The sequence below is a fragment of the Pezoporus occidentalis genome, unplaced genomic scaffold (assembly GCF_034315485.1).
Source record: "Pezoporus occidentalis ecotype Australia unplaced genomic scaffold, CSIRO_AGI_Poc_V1 ctg51, whole genome shotgun sequence".
In the NCBI taxonomy this organism is placed as follows: Eukaryota; Metazoa; Chordata; class Aves; order Psittaciformes; family Psittacidae; genus Pezoporus; species Pezoporus occidentalis.
The window spans coordinates 2,913,632-2,926,566 of NW_026915847.1; the positions used below are offsets into that span (position 1 = coordinate 2,913,632).

Sequence of the window (12,935 nt, forward strand, 5' to 3'; positions counted from 1 at the left end):
AACAGCTACCAGGTGAACACACAGTTCTTCCACAGAAGGAGCCTGCCATAACAGTGTTTGCTCAGCACGTATCTGGTGAAGCAGTTAGAAACCTTCTAGCTTAACTATTTCCGGGAAAGAGCTCAAGGTTCAGGCAGTACACCACACAGAGTAGGATGTGTGTAGCTGCCAGCAGTGCGCAATAACACCTGTGTGCTGGACTCATTAAAGATTCAACCAGAGCAGTCACGTGTACACTGGAAAATGGCTGACAACTGCCATGCCTAATGCATGTCTCCAGAACATTGAGATAAGAAAGTAAAATGGAGTTACCTTTGGATGAGGAGGATGGCACCTTCACCATCATTTCTTTGGCAGATGATTCAGGTAAGAAACTACAGCAACCTACTGATACAATACCAGTTCCACAGGGTGAATACTAGTACTGGAGTACTGGGGGAGCACACAAATCTGTAGATCCTGATTATCAGGTGCATTGGAGTTTTAGATAATGTGCTCAAGTAAACTTTTCTAGTTGTAGAGTTGAATAAGCCTTGTGATTAGTTGAGAACTGAGATTTTGGGGGTATGGAGCATACAACAGTTTTCACATGGTAGCATACGGTAATATACATTTGAGCACATATAGCCTATCACTGTTTAGAATGAAAAAGTTACAGAAATGTTAACTCAGGAGTTACTACTGTCAAAGAAATACAGATATTGCTGGCTTTTTCTCCTAAATATGGGATGATAATCTTTGACATACAGCAGTGAGAGCTCACAAGAAGTGATGGAAATTAATTGGTAATGGAAATAATCTGATCCATTTAAATCCCCACTATTAAGCATTTAATTCTTTTAAAAGAAACTGAAAAAACAAAGACTGCCCTCTCCCTCTCCATCCCACCCTTCTATCTTATGGAATAAAAATTATTTGGAATGAGAAGGAATATAGTTCTACATACTGGAAGAATAAAGTCAGTTAATATGAATTGATAATAAATTATTTAGAAAGGTGTGGCTAGAGTATCAACTTGACCATGTCATCGTGGCTGCTGTAGAGCTGTGCTAATTTACACTACCTAGGAATCTGGATTACTTATTAATGAATAATGCAAGTCCTATTCTTCCCCTCCACCCACTTTTTTTTAGTCTCCTATATAAAAAAAAAAATCCCCAAACAACAAAACCAAACCAATCAAAAAAAAAAACACCACAAAAAAAAACAAAAACCCAAAACAAACAAACAAACAAACAAACAAAAGCCCCCCATGGAGTTGATCTTATTTTTAGAAAACAACTCTCTAGAAATCAGTGTGATGGTGCTAAACTAGAGGTTTGAATGCACTTTGTTTATATGGTATATAGCTTAAAGACATCAAGACGTGGTTGTCCCAAACTATTCACATGATGATAACCTGGCAGAGTTTGGTCCAAGATGTGCAGTAATGAAAGTCTCTCTTGGCTGTGAATCCCACTCTTTCCCTGAAGCATGGTGTAGAACAGTAAGGGAACTCTTTCATGACTTACTGCACAGCTGGTAACATGGCAAGAAACAGATGAGGAGCAGCATACAGCAGCAAGATTGTCTGGTCTTTGCTGAGCATGCAGAAGTAGCTGAGTTAGGGATGACTTCATAATACTGGATGTGTTTGAATCTGCCCTGTCTTACGGATGAGCATTTTTGATACATTGCTTTCTTAGTCTTTCAGAATACGTAAGACTCTTTCTTTAGAAGGCAAACACCCACTAGCCTCCTATATTGCTAACCTCAGCACCTCATAGATTGGAACATATTAATACACATGAGAAAACAGAGGCAGACAGTTCAAACTCTCTTGTTCAAGTGCCAGCTGACACTGGATACTCAAGTCAACCCAGGCATTCAGGGCTTAATACTCACTTGACAGATGTCACTGGTATAAAAGTAGCTGCTCAGCAACAGTGCAAATAAGACTCTACTGCACGTCAGAAACTGAGCACTTAAATTTACTAGACTCTTGACTGCAGTAACACACCCAAAGTCAAAGAAAGATCATCTTCACAACACAAAGACGACCATACACAAGGCTTCTTTATGCAAGATCTGCTACCAAAACCAGAGCTTTTCCCCTAGTAGCGAAGAGGTGGGGGCAGTCACTCAAAAGTAGACAGATAACTTCAGAGTAACTGCAAATAAGTTACATTTTCAGGCAGCTTTTAGCTTGAAGGCATAGAGGGAGAAGACAGTAAGACTCCTGGTGATCATGATAACTCTGGTCCATTTCTTCTGCCAGAGGACAACACCTGGAGGCTAGAGAGAAAGGTGTGAGAAAATTCCTAACCTAGAAAAGGAAGAGACTATCATATACTTTGTAGGAAACAGTCTTCCTTACCACTCCCAGTTAAGTTAAGACTAGCTACAGTAACTCGGAACAGAAGTTAAACAAAAGTTAGCACAGAAGCTCACAAACAGAATGGGCCTTACAGCTTTAACTGTAAAGCTGGAGAAGAGCATCATCTCCGGAAGAGCAGGGAGGACAAAAGTTTTACATGGTGAGAGATAAAAGATTCCTTAGGATGGACAACAGCAAGCTCAAGCAAGGAATAAGGAAACTAGACTTGCAATACAGATAAGCACAGTTTGGCTGAGGATGATCTGATGTTTTAAAACAAGTGTTCTGTAATTAAATGTTAAGTAGTATCACAAAGATGCTCTGGTTTTAAGGAACTCAAGTATTTCTATAATTGCATAAGGCCTGCCCCCATTTCTTAAAACATACTGCAAAAGATACTAAACAGACAAGTAGAACAATGTGCTAGGTACGTACAATCTGAAGTATAATCAGGATACAGTCTTCATGTCAAAGTTTCTTTGGTAGAGTGAAAAGCTATTGTGGCAAAACAACAGGGGTTGCTGAGGCTGATTAGCTGAGTGCAATGCATGAATATTTAATAGCCATTGCTCTTCCAAAACAGCAGCATTTCTCTACTGGTTAAATACACAAATATTAAAAATAAATCAAGATGGACACAAAATGGTAGCAAGGTAGAAACTTCTCAATAAGTATTTTAATAGCAATATCAAAAGCGAATGAAGGAAAGCATTCATTAACAGCATTTGTGACCCTATTTTCACCTGTAATGGAAGAAATACCTTTTCATTTAGAAACTCAAGGACCTGATAAAGTTCCCTCAAAAAAGGATTTGAACAAAATCACAGAGGAAATTAAACCAAAAGTAAAGCAATCCAGTGAGATGATGCCCAAGAGCTGGAAAAAATTCTTATTGTTCCTCTGATCAATGCTGTATAAGTAAATCAAGGCTCTCTTTGGTCACTGCAAAGAACCTCTTACTCTTTTCAAATATGCTTTACAGAAAACCAACATTAAGGATTACATTTCTCATGTAAAACCCTCCTTTTAAAAGACAGATACAAACCCCTAAAGGTTTAAGCCTAACTTACAGAAAGGCAAAACAGCTTTTCATCTCATTAAGCTACCAGTAAAGCTTTATAGAATCTCACCAAAGGTCCTTCCACAAAATCTGGTGGCAAACCTAGAGGTGATGATTACAAGCAGGATCAAACTTTTCATAGGCCAACATCATGCCATATATATATTGGTATTCACTTACCAGTATTTTTCCCCAGCTGAATGCTCCCAGCTTACGTCACCTGATGAGGTCCCATTTCCATTCAGGAACTCAGGCACCACCAAAGCACATGCAATAAGTAAGGATGCAGACAACAGATAGATAGACCAATGTAAACCAAGATAGCTGTTCAATTTGTAGAATTTGATTTGGTTGGGAAAAAGTGCAAACTAAGAACTACTCAAATTCTGCATTTTACAAATTCTGCATTTGTCAGCAGTCTGTAATTGTAAATTAGGATGCCCAAGGATGTCCACAAGGCTACAAAAGCCTTCTGAGGTTACTCAAGAAAGAGTAACAAGAAATGCAAAGAATTCTGGTGTAAAGCAACACTAGTTTAAAAAAAACCTTCTCAGGGTCTGTCATTTCTGCAGAGAAACAAAATTATAAAGATTTGCTATAAAGGGTCTTGAGTTAGTATTACAAGGAAAAAGAATTAAGCCATTTGTATTCCTTTTTGTCTTTTTCTTTATGACAATAATTAAAGGAGAAAACAGTACAGTTCAAATAGCAAACTCATCTCAGAAATATGTACAATATGTTATTCTGTTAGCAAAAAGAAGAATACATTTCTATTCTGGTGCTGAACAGTGAAGCCTCTGTCACCACTCAGCTCATGTAGGCGACTCTTAACGCCTGTAACCTTGCCAAAAAGAAAGTGAAAGGCTTATTGGTTTGACTTTGTACCACGGAAAAAACAGGATGTACATCAGAGGTTTAGGAGCAAAATGTCTGAAAACCTTTGGCATTAACTGCAGTGACTTAGAATCTGAGTCCAGAGCAATAAAATTCTCTCCTGCAGTTTTGTACCTGTACACATATGCATTCAGGTAAACTATTAATGATGCTTTATATCCTAGGAAGGTTGTTGCTGTTTTAAACAAAAAATGCTCTTTCAGTGAAACTGTACAAATGAATTCCTTTTGCCAGCAACATCAGCTAGAGAATCCTCTTATTTCTTAAGTAGTAAACAGTCACATAGCCATGCTAATTCGCTCACACTTACATGTTATTAGTATTCAGCACATTAATTTTACCCCTCCCAGTGAGTAAGGAAACCACAGAGAAGCAAATGCTGCCAGACTCCTATCAAACCAAAAACAGCTCCTGGAAATAACCCCCAGACAAGACCTGCCACGCTAACAACTTACAGAACACAGAAATGACACTTTCTAACACAAGGGTTAACAGAAAACCCTACAGGCTCATAAAAACAAGAATTGTTATAAAATGGCTTGAATTGGCCATCTCCAGCCAAAGGGGACACCAAGCACACCCCTACAATGCAAGATAGTCTTTGGTTACTCTACACACATGCACAGGCATTGTATGAGATCCAATACCGTAGAATCCTAGACTGGTTTGGGTCGGAAGGGACCTTAAAGCTCATTCAGTTCCACCCCCCCCGCCATGGGCTGGAACACCTTCAACTAGACCAGGCTGCTCCAAGCTCTGTCCAACCTAGCCTTAAACACTGCCAGGGATGGGGCAGCCACAACTTCTCTGGGCAACCTGTGCCACTGTCTCGCCACCCTCATAGTGAAGAACTTTCTAATATCTAATCTAAATCTCTTTCAGTTTAAAGCCACTTCCCCTTGTCCTACCACTACATGCCCTTGGAAAGAGTATACGTCTGAGTATACTGCAGTACGAACCTAAGGGAGCATTTATGCAAATGTTTAACACTAACCCAGTAACACTGCAGACTAAAGACACCATCTGCTCTCTGCTGACAGCACCTCTGCACTGCTAACAGCAAAGGCTCAGATAAAGACAACGTTCTCAAAAGGAAAACCAAAAAGCCTCTTACACATGTTAACTTCTGAAAAGGAGTTTCAGCCTGGTGTTCATGCTCAGAGTTAATGAAGGAAAATACTACAGTCAGAAAACTGCAACCATGCAAAGTAGAATGAACCCTCAACAGTATACGTACTGAAATAGAAACAGTAGGTAAACCAGCAACTCTTGGAATTACTCCTCTGTTTTAGCTACAACAGAATAGGAGCCAATCAGTGTGGTTTCCATTCTGTCCCATAATTTAATGTAAAGGATTTTCCCACTTTGCTCATTTGGAATGGTTTAGACAACAAACTGCAAATGTAATGCAGTGAGCAAGGTGGAATTTCTACTACAGAGAGGTGCAGTTCTCCAAGATGAGCCTGCAGAATTCACACACACACCTTCCTTACAGTATAAACCACAGCAAGCTCTTCACCATGTACCCACCTGCAGATTCTGGCCATGTTTTTCACCTGGAATCAAAGTGCTGGAGACTGTCTTGCTAGAAAGAATTAAGAGAACCTGTTGAATGCCAGGCTTGCCACACAGAAAATACAGCAAGCAAAATACTAACAGGGTGAGAAGCACCCATCATTTTAGAAGCAGCAATCAAGAAGAGCTACTAACAAGCTCCTAAAGCCCAGCCACCACCTGAGAGGACTGCTTGCAGGGTTAAAATGCCTTTTGTAGAGAAGGTGATATACTTCTAAATAAACCAGCTAATGGAACTGAAAACAACAGAATCATACAGTGCAAACAGACTGCAGGACTCTAATTAGAATACATTCTCATAATTTGAGCAGCATTCAGTCTAATCAGAATTTATCCAATTGTGAGGTTAAAAAAGTTATTACCATGATGTTAATAATATTGTGGAGACACCCAGAAGATGTAGATACCAGAAATACATACTGTCCGAAGTGTATTTAAAAATACAGTAGAGGGCACACTTCCCAAATGTTTTTATCCTCCTGATTTATCCACACAGCATCAAGTCATTTATCTGTAAGTCATTTATATCATTGAATGGTTTGGGCTTGAAGGGAACTTAAAGATCATCTAGTATTCCTGCAACATACAGGTATGATATGGATATATTTCACTGCAAAATGGTTCAAGCTACACAGTACCTATTAAGATATTACAGGTTATGCAGTGCAGTTACTTCAGTGAAGCCACTAAAATTAGCTTATGTCCTGCATGTTGTCTTTACTGTTGCTGACAGACTGCCCTACAGGTTCTGAAGGGAGCACAGGGGTTATTCTCTCCAGGAAACCCATACACAGAAATAGTCGTGTTCGTTTGGAGCTACTGTTGCTACTAGGTGAGAGCAACTATGTGAAGTTACTTAGGTTTGTGTGTGATGTGGACTCTAATGCTGCCCAGGGGGGTTGTGGAGTCTCCTACATTGGAGATATTCAAGGCCCGCCTGGACAAGCTCCTGTGCGATGTACTCCAGGTTACCCTGCTCTTGCAGGGGGTTTGGACTAGATGATCTTTTGAGGTCCCTTCCAACCCTTGGGATTCTGTGATCCAGGAGCAGGGAGCTAAATCAGAGGTTTCTTGGTCTGGACACTGTTGTGCAAAAAGACTTATCAACATGCCACACCGGAATGGACCCGGCCAAGTTTACACAGCGCTGAACTAGAGGGTATAAATGCTGCTAGATTCCGTCTGGGAGGCTGCCTTCTCCACATACGAACACCCTGCAGTTAACTGTGGCCTCACACGTATTTGATTTTCTCTAGCATCCCTCAGGCTTTGCCAGCCTACCTACACTTGGAGGAGTTACACACTGAGGAACACCTGCCTTTCCTCAGTTTCTTCTGAGCACAACAGCGTCCAAACACCAGCTGCACACCACCGTTCTGGACAGGGGCACAAAAATAAGGTGTCAGAAAAACGTAGATATTAATTTAGTTGTGTACTCACACGTTGCTTCCCTTATTTTATCTGCAACTCAGTGGTATTTAACGGGCAAGTCCTGCCCACGATGAAGAACGCCCGTGAGGAGGCTGAGGCGCGACTAACTCTCCCAGGCGCCAGGGGGCGCCGTCGCTCCACGCCCCTCAGCAAGGGGCGGGTAGGAGGCGGTGTCAAGCCCTGCCATTACGTGAGGGGGTGGGAGTATCTTCCAGCCCCTGCACCGCCCCACCCCGCCCCGCCGGAGAGTACCGGCCGTGAGGGTAGCGGCGGAACGGCACGGGCCTCGCCGGCCAGGAGGGGAAGGGGGAGGCTGGGAGGGAGTAGCCGGGACACCCGCCCCAGAGACGGCGCCGAGGGGCGGCCCGCAGGGCTCCTCCCTTCTGTCAGTGAGGCGCCGAGTCCCTGCCCCTCCTCCCTGCCGCGCAGCTCCCATTGGCTGGCGCGGGAGCGGCCGTGTGCGCGCGCAGGGCCAGCTGCCGGGGTGCGGGCGGCGCAGGCGCGGCGGGAGGCGCACAGCTGCGGCCGGGCCGGGGCCAGGGCGCAGCCCGCTGGGAGGCAGCGGCAGGTGAGAAGCGGGGCGGGCCCGGGTGCCCGCGGGGAGGATGCTCCGAGCCGCGGGGTGCTTTGTGGGCAGTGCTGCCGCTCCCCCGTCCAGCGGGCCCCAGCGCTGCCGGTAGCCGTTCGCGCCCCGCGCTCCAGCGAAGGGCAGGGCTGCGGATGAAGCGCAAGGGGCCCGCGTCCTGCAGGCCCGGTCTCCGCGACACGGCTGGCTGTGACAACGGGGATGGACGGGGGTGGGGGTGGTGAAGGGGCTCTCCTGCTCCTGTGCTTCTTTAACGGCCAATTCCAGAAAGATCGGTGCCGGGAAAATGGCAATCACATCATTAAAACACAGGGTTAGCGATGCACTAGAGTGAACAGTTATTGTGTGAACTGAACCACAGCTACTTCAAGAATTACATACCACATAAGGCTCAAGGAAAAATAATCAAAAAATGTTAAAAGATGTTCTGGTTTAGGGTTAAGTAGTAGCTTTTCAACACCAGTTAGAAAAATGCATGGAAAAATACAAATATAAAGGCAGGTCCATTAACGGTTGCATCAGTGTTATTTTTATTTCTTTTTTTCCTTTAAGCAGAGCATCTCTCAAGAATACCCCCTTCAAAGGTGGAAAGAGGCCACACTACAATGATGAATTCCGACATGGATGGTATCTTACTGCTTTTCTGTATTATTTTTTCTATTTAATATTCATTTCCAGCTGTTTAAGCGGTTGCACTAAAACCCGTATGATTTATTGCAGCGGTTGAGGCTGAAAATCAGGTGGAATTAGAAGAGAAAACACGCCTTATTAATCAAGTGTTGGAACTGCAGCACACACTTGAAGGTTAGCAGTTTGACGTATGAGATTTTTCACAAACACACACTAATAAGCAAGAGACGAGAATGTTGGTTTTCTTGCTCTACCTTAGCCAGAGTACCCAGAAGTATGTTGCTTGCCCAGGTACATGAGCAAGGTCTCAGAAATACTTTATTTTTTTTTTCCTCTCGTTATGCAATATAACATTTGCTCAACTCCTGTAATCCAGAAGCAGAAGGGGTGATAGAGTTAAATGTGCCCAAGCTCCTTAGTTGACAAACATCTCCAAGTCTGCTTCTACCTGTACTGTTGTGTCCAGGTAGTTTAGTTTGCAACAGCTTAATTCAGAAATTGAAGAGAATAATAAAAGTACAGATGAGCAGTTAGCTTGTGTATCAAGTTTGTTACCATACTGGACTACAAAATGATACAGAAGAAACGGGCTTCAGCCAAAATTTGCAAGTAACACAGCCTTACGGTAATGTTTCCCACAGTTAAAACTATTCACAGTTTATGCAGGCACATAGGACATACTCATTGTATACAACAGTGTCTGATATGTTTCTTATAATATCACCTTTGCAGATCTCTCAGCACGAGTAGATGCTGTTAAGGAAGAAAACTTGAAACTGAAATCAGAAAACCAAGTTCTTGGACAGTATATAGAAAATCTGATGTCAGCCTCTAGTGTTTTCCAAACAACTGACACAAAAAGCAAAAGGAAGTAAGGGTTGACTCACAGATGATGTCATTGTATTGCTGCTGTCTTTTTTTGTTTTGTTTTGTTTTAATTGGCATAGGCTACATGAGCTAAAATACCTTAGTTTGTGGCTTTACTGGATACCTGAAGATGAAAAGCTCTGGTGATAAAACACAATGAAGAACATTATCATGAACAAGAGAGATAAGTTTGTAGTATTAAGATTAAGCAAATTGCACATGTAGTATAGAGACTTACTAAACTTTTGTATTTGTTTTAAAAATGAGCATATCTTGTTAACAACTGGATTCAGTTTGTCAGGTTAAACAGAAGTCTGCTGGCACTCTTTGAAGTCTTAGGGTAGTATTCTCAACTAGCAAGATAGTACAGTTATATTGTGTTGAAACCTTACTTGATAAAAATGTTCGAAGTCTCATTGCATCACCTTTTCCACCTTAAATATATTACAGATTAGATCTGCAAAGCAATTTTAAACAAAAATCTAGAAACCAGCTAAGAATTTCTGTGAAGGAATACCAGAATGACATTGTTTGCAGGGCTTGTGTACAGAAAAACACTTAAGATTTTTTTGCAAAGGGGGAGGGTAAGAGAAGAGTAACAAGGATAAGCAATTTAGATCAGGGAAATACCAAACTGAGGCAGCACCAGAGCATTTGTAGTTTGCAAGATGCACACTTCAAAGCATTTTCAGTTTCCTGTTTCCACAAAGAATGATCAGTCACAGCATCATGATCCTCCTGAAGACTTTTAGTTGTGTGATGAAGAGTTACATAAAAATCTAGGTAATATACCTTACAGAAACAGATGGTCAACAACTGCAGAACAATCTGCAGTGAGGAACCAAGCACAAGTCTGTCCTTCCCACCTTTTACCTTCCTTCTGAAGTGCCAAACTTGTCTTTGCTTCAGGCCTTAGAGCAACTGTTTTCCTGCCCCAGAGCCTGAGCTTGTGAAGTACCTTTCAAGGCAAAGCACAGAAACAGGTATCTTAAGGCGGAAGACTGCAGTGGAAGAAAGGTGGCTTTTGCTGCTCAGATTTGTGCTGCTCTGAGAAAAGGCTAGTGTCAAGGTGCCCTGTTTTTTTACTGGCTTGCCAGTTTGTTAATAGGTTTGTCAGAGGAGCTCAGCCCAGGTTGTGGGTCTGAACATTTCTCATAGAAGCAGTACATCTAGCATAATCAGTATTAACAGAGAGAGAGACTGAAAAACAAACAACAATGTACATTTTAGCAGTACTCGCGCATTTCATCTTGCGATACAGCAGCATTGTAGACCTTACTTACAGGAGTAACGTAGAACTGAGCTCTGACTCTTCAGTACTGAAGCCGTTGTACTTTCAACAAAAGAAAACCACTAGTTAAAGGATCTCTTCCAACCTTGCTGTGATGAATTCTATGAAATAAAGCTGCAGGAATGGAATTAGCAGGTCTAATAGTAGAATAAATCCCTCTCAAACCCAAAGTTTCTTGGCAGCTAAGCACTGCTGTGTGTCAAGTGTAAGCTGACATTGTGATGTTCCCCCCTCCCAAAGGAGGGGTTTCCCATTTCTCCCTATTTAAGATGGCTGTACAGCACTCAGAGTGTCAGCAAAGTCAGATGAGTGCAAACAGGGCACTAACAGTTCAGTCTTGAGGGCTGATTACAAGTCTGAAGCAAGAAAGATGGAGAAAAGTTTTACCCACCAAGGCACAAGTGGCTGATACCATTTGTGTCATCGCATCCTGTAAACATCCAGGAGTATTTTTAATCTTACAGAACTACTTTCTCACTGGAACTCTAAATTCATCGAGTAATTGCTAGCAGGTAGAGCAGATCACATGGTTAGTCCAGGGTTTGAGCATTAAAAAAAGACTATTTGCACCAAGCACTTGACTTAAGATTGCCTTGTATTACAGCCATCTCAGCTTTAAAGCCACATCACTGCACATCTCCATCTGCACTGTAGGGGATCAAGTGGAAACAGAGCATGCGCTTGTTAGACTGCAGCAATTTCCCGAGATCAAGTAATCTTAAAATCATGGTTTTGTATTGTAAGAATGGATAGTGATATTTTAATCCATCAGTGTGTATATAGTAGCCATTTCATCTATGTACCATTTACATCCCAGTACTGTGGCCTTCATTTAACTTATTAACATTTTAAAGATGTTGTGTTTCTGACTTTACACTAAATAAAAACTTCTGATTTGTCTCAATTAGTTTGGTTTAACATCTGTAAACTCTAAAACTTCTCTTCACTCTCTCCAGCTCTGCTATCATCTTAAGTGTTTCTATGCAGCCAAAATGTCTGAAAGACTAGATGTAATTAGCAAGTGTGAAGAGTAAACCTGGGTTAATTGATATATTTTCAGCAAAGCTTCCAGTTCCAAACTCACCTGGTGTTTCCACCCATGAATTTTGAATTTCTGTATACTTTTCTGTTCTGGCTAAAGGAAGAAGGAAAAGGATTGGCAGATTGTAACTAGCATTGTCAAAGCTAAAACTTGAATCTCTCCATCTGAGAGAACTTTAAGCCAAGTTAAAAGAGATTTGACCTTTTCTTACACAGGTAGTGAGCTCTACATTAGACAGAAACCAGAATTACTTCATCATATCTTCATGAAGGTGAAAGCTAACAGAGGAGTAGCTTCAGTTGTAATTAAAGAGGCTCGGTTTCTTATGTAGCCTCCCCTGAATATAACAGTCTGGGATTGGGCATCATCAATAAAACTGCTTTTACTAAGCCATGATGTAGCTGATGTGCAGAAAGAGATCTTCTATCTCTGGGTAATCAAGGTCATTAAGTCAGTATTTAAGTGAGATAGGCCTTACAGAGAGTCAGTATTGCTGCAAACACCATCCTTGAGTCATGGCCTCATCAGATCATTTTACCCATAATAAACAGCTCTTTGTTTACTGAAGTGCCATACAAGCAAAGATGCTGATGGGGCATTAATCAAGACCTTATGGGAACCTTACTAAACTCTAAGGGAAGACTAGCAACCCCCCTGACCAGTCCCTGGGATAACTGTATCACACCAAACAACCCCCTCCTCCTCCCAAGCCCCAACCCCACCCCCAAAAAAAAACAACAAAAACCACAAACCAAAAAAACCCACCCCAATAGATAAACACTACCCCCAAAACCACAGCTGAATGCTGTAAAAAAATCCAAACGACTTTTACCAGGCTCAGACAAGACACATTCAGTAGAAGTGCTGAAGTGTTCCCTGACAACAACTACTGTGAGCTATTAGCAGGGTAACAACTTCTACCTATTGGTCACAAGTGTCAGGCAAGAGGAGGAATCTGGACTCTTCACTTAACCTTTTGAGTTTAGACCCTAAATAAAGAGGAGGGAACATGCATTAAACCAAACAAAAACCCAACAACAAAAAAAAACAAATACAAACAACCAACACACCCCATCAAACTCCCTCAAACTCTTAACAAAACCAGAGGCCTTTCCACATAGTTCACACAAAATTAGAGTCCAATACAATTAACTTTCAAATAGTTCAGCACAAGCACTCGAAGGCACTAGCTTCTGGATTAGG

The 12,935-nt window shown here is 41.9% G+C and overlaps 1 protein-coding gene across 10 annotated transcripts; it reads left to right on the plus strand.

Moving 5' to 3' along the window:
* The first annotated feature begins 207 nt into the window (after positions 1–207).
* On the plus strand, positions 208–11,594 carry SCOC (short coiled-coil protein). Of its 10 annotated transcripts, none has more exons than XM_062637243.1 (4): positions 210–366; positions 8,458–8,529; positions 8,623–8,706; positions 9,265–11,594. In XM_062637243.1, exons 1-4 carry the CDS (start codon positions 303–305, stop codon positions 9,405–9,407), a joined length of 363 nt encoding a protein of 120 aa, XP_062493227.1. In that variant the 5' UTR covers positions 210–302; the 3' UTR covers positions 9,408–11,594. The 10 variants fall into 10 exon arrangements, with proteins under 10 accessions (XP_062493230.1, XP_062493227.1, XP_062493229.1 ...); XM_062637242.1 differs by having other exon boundaries at positions 223–366; positions 8,455–8,529; XM_062637247.1 differs by lacking the exon at positions 210–366 and adding an exon at positions 7,748–7,884.
* The last annotated feature ends 1,341 nt before the right edge of the window (positions 11,595–12,935 follow it).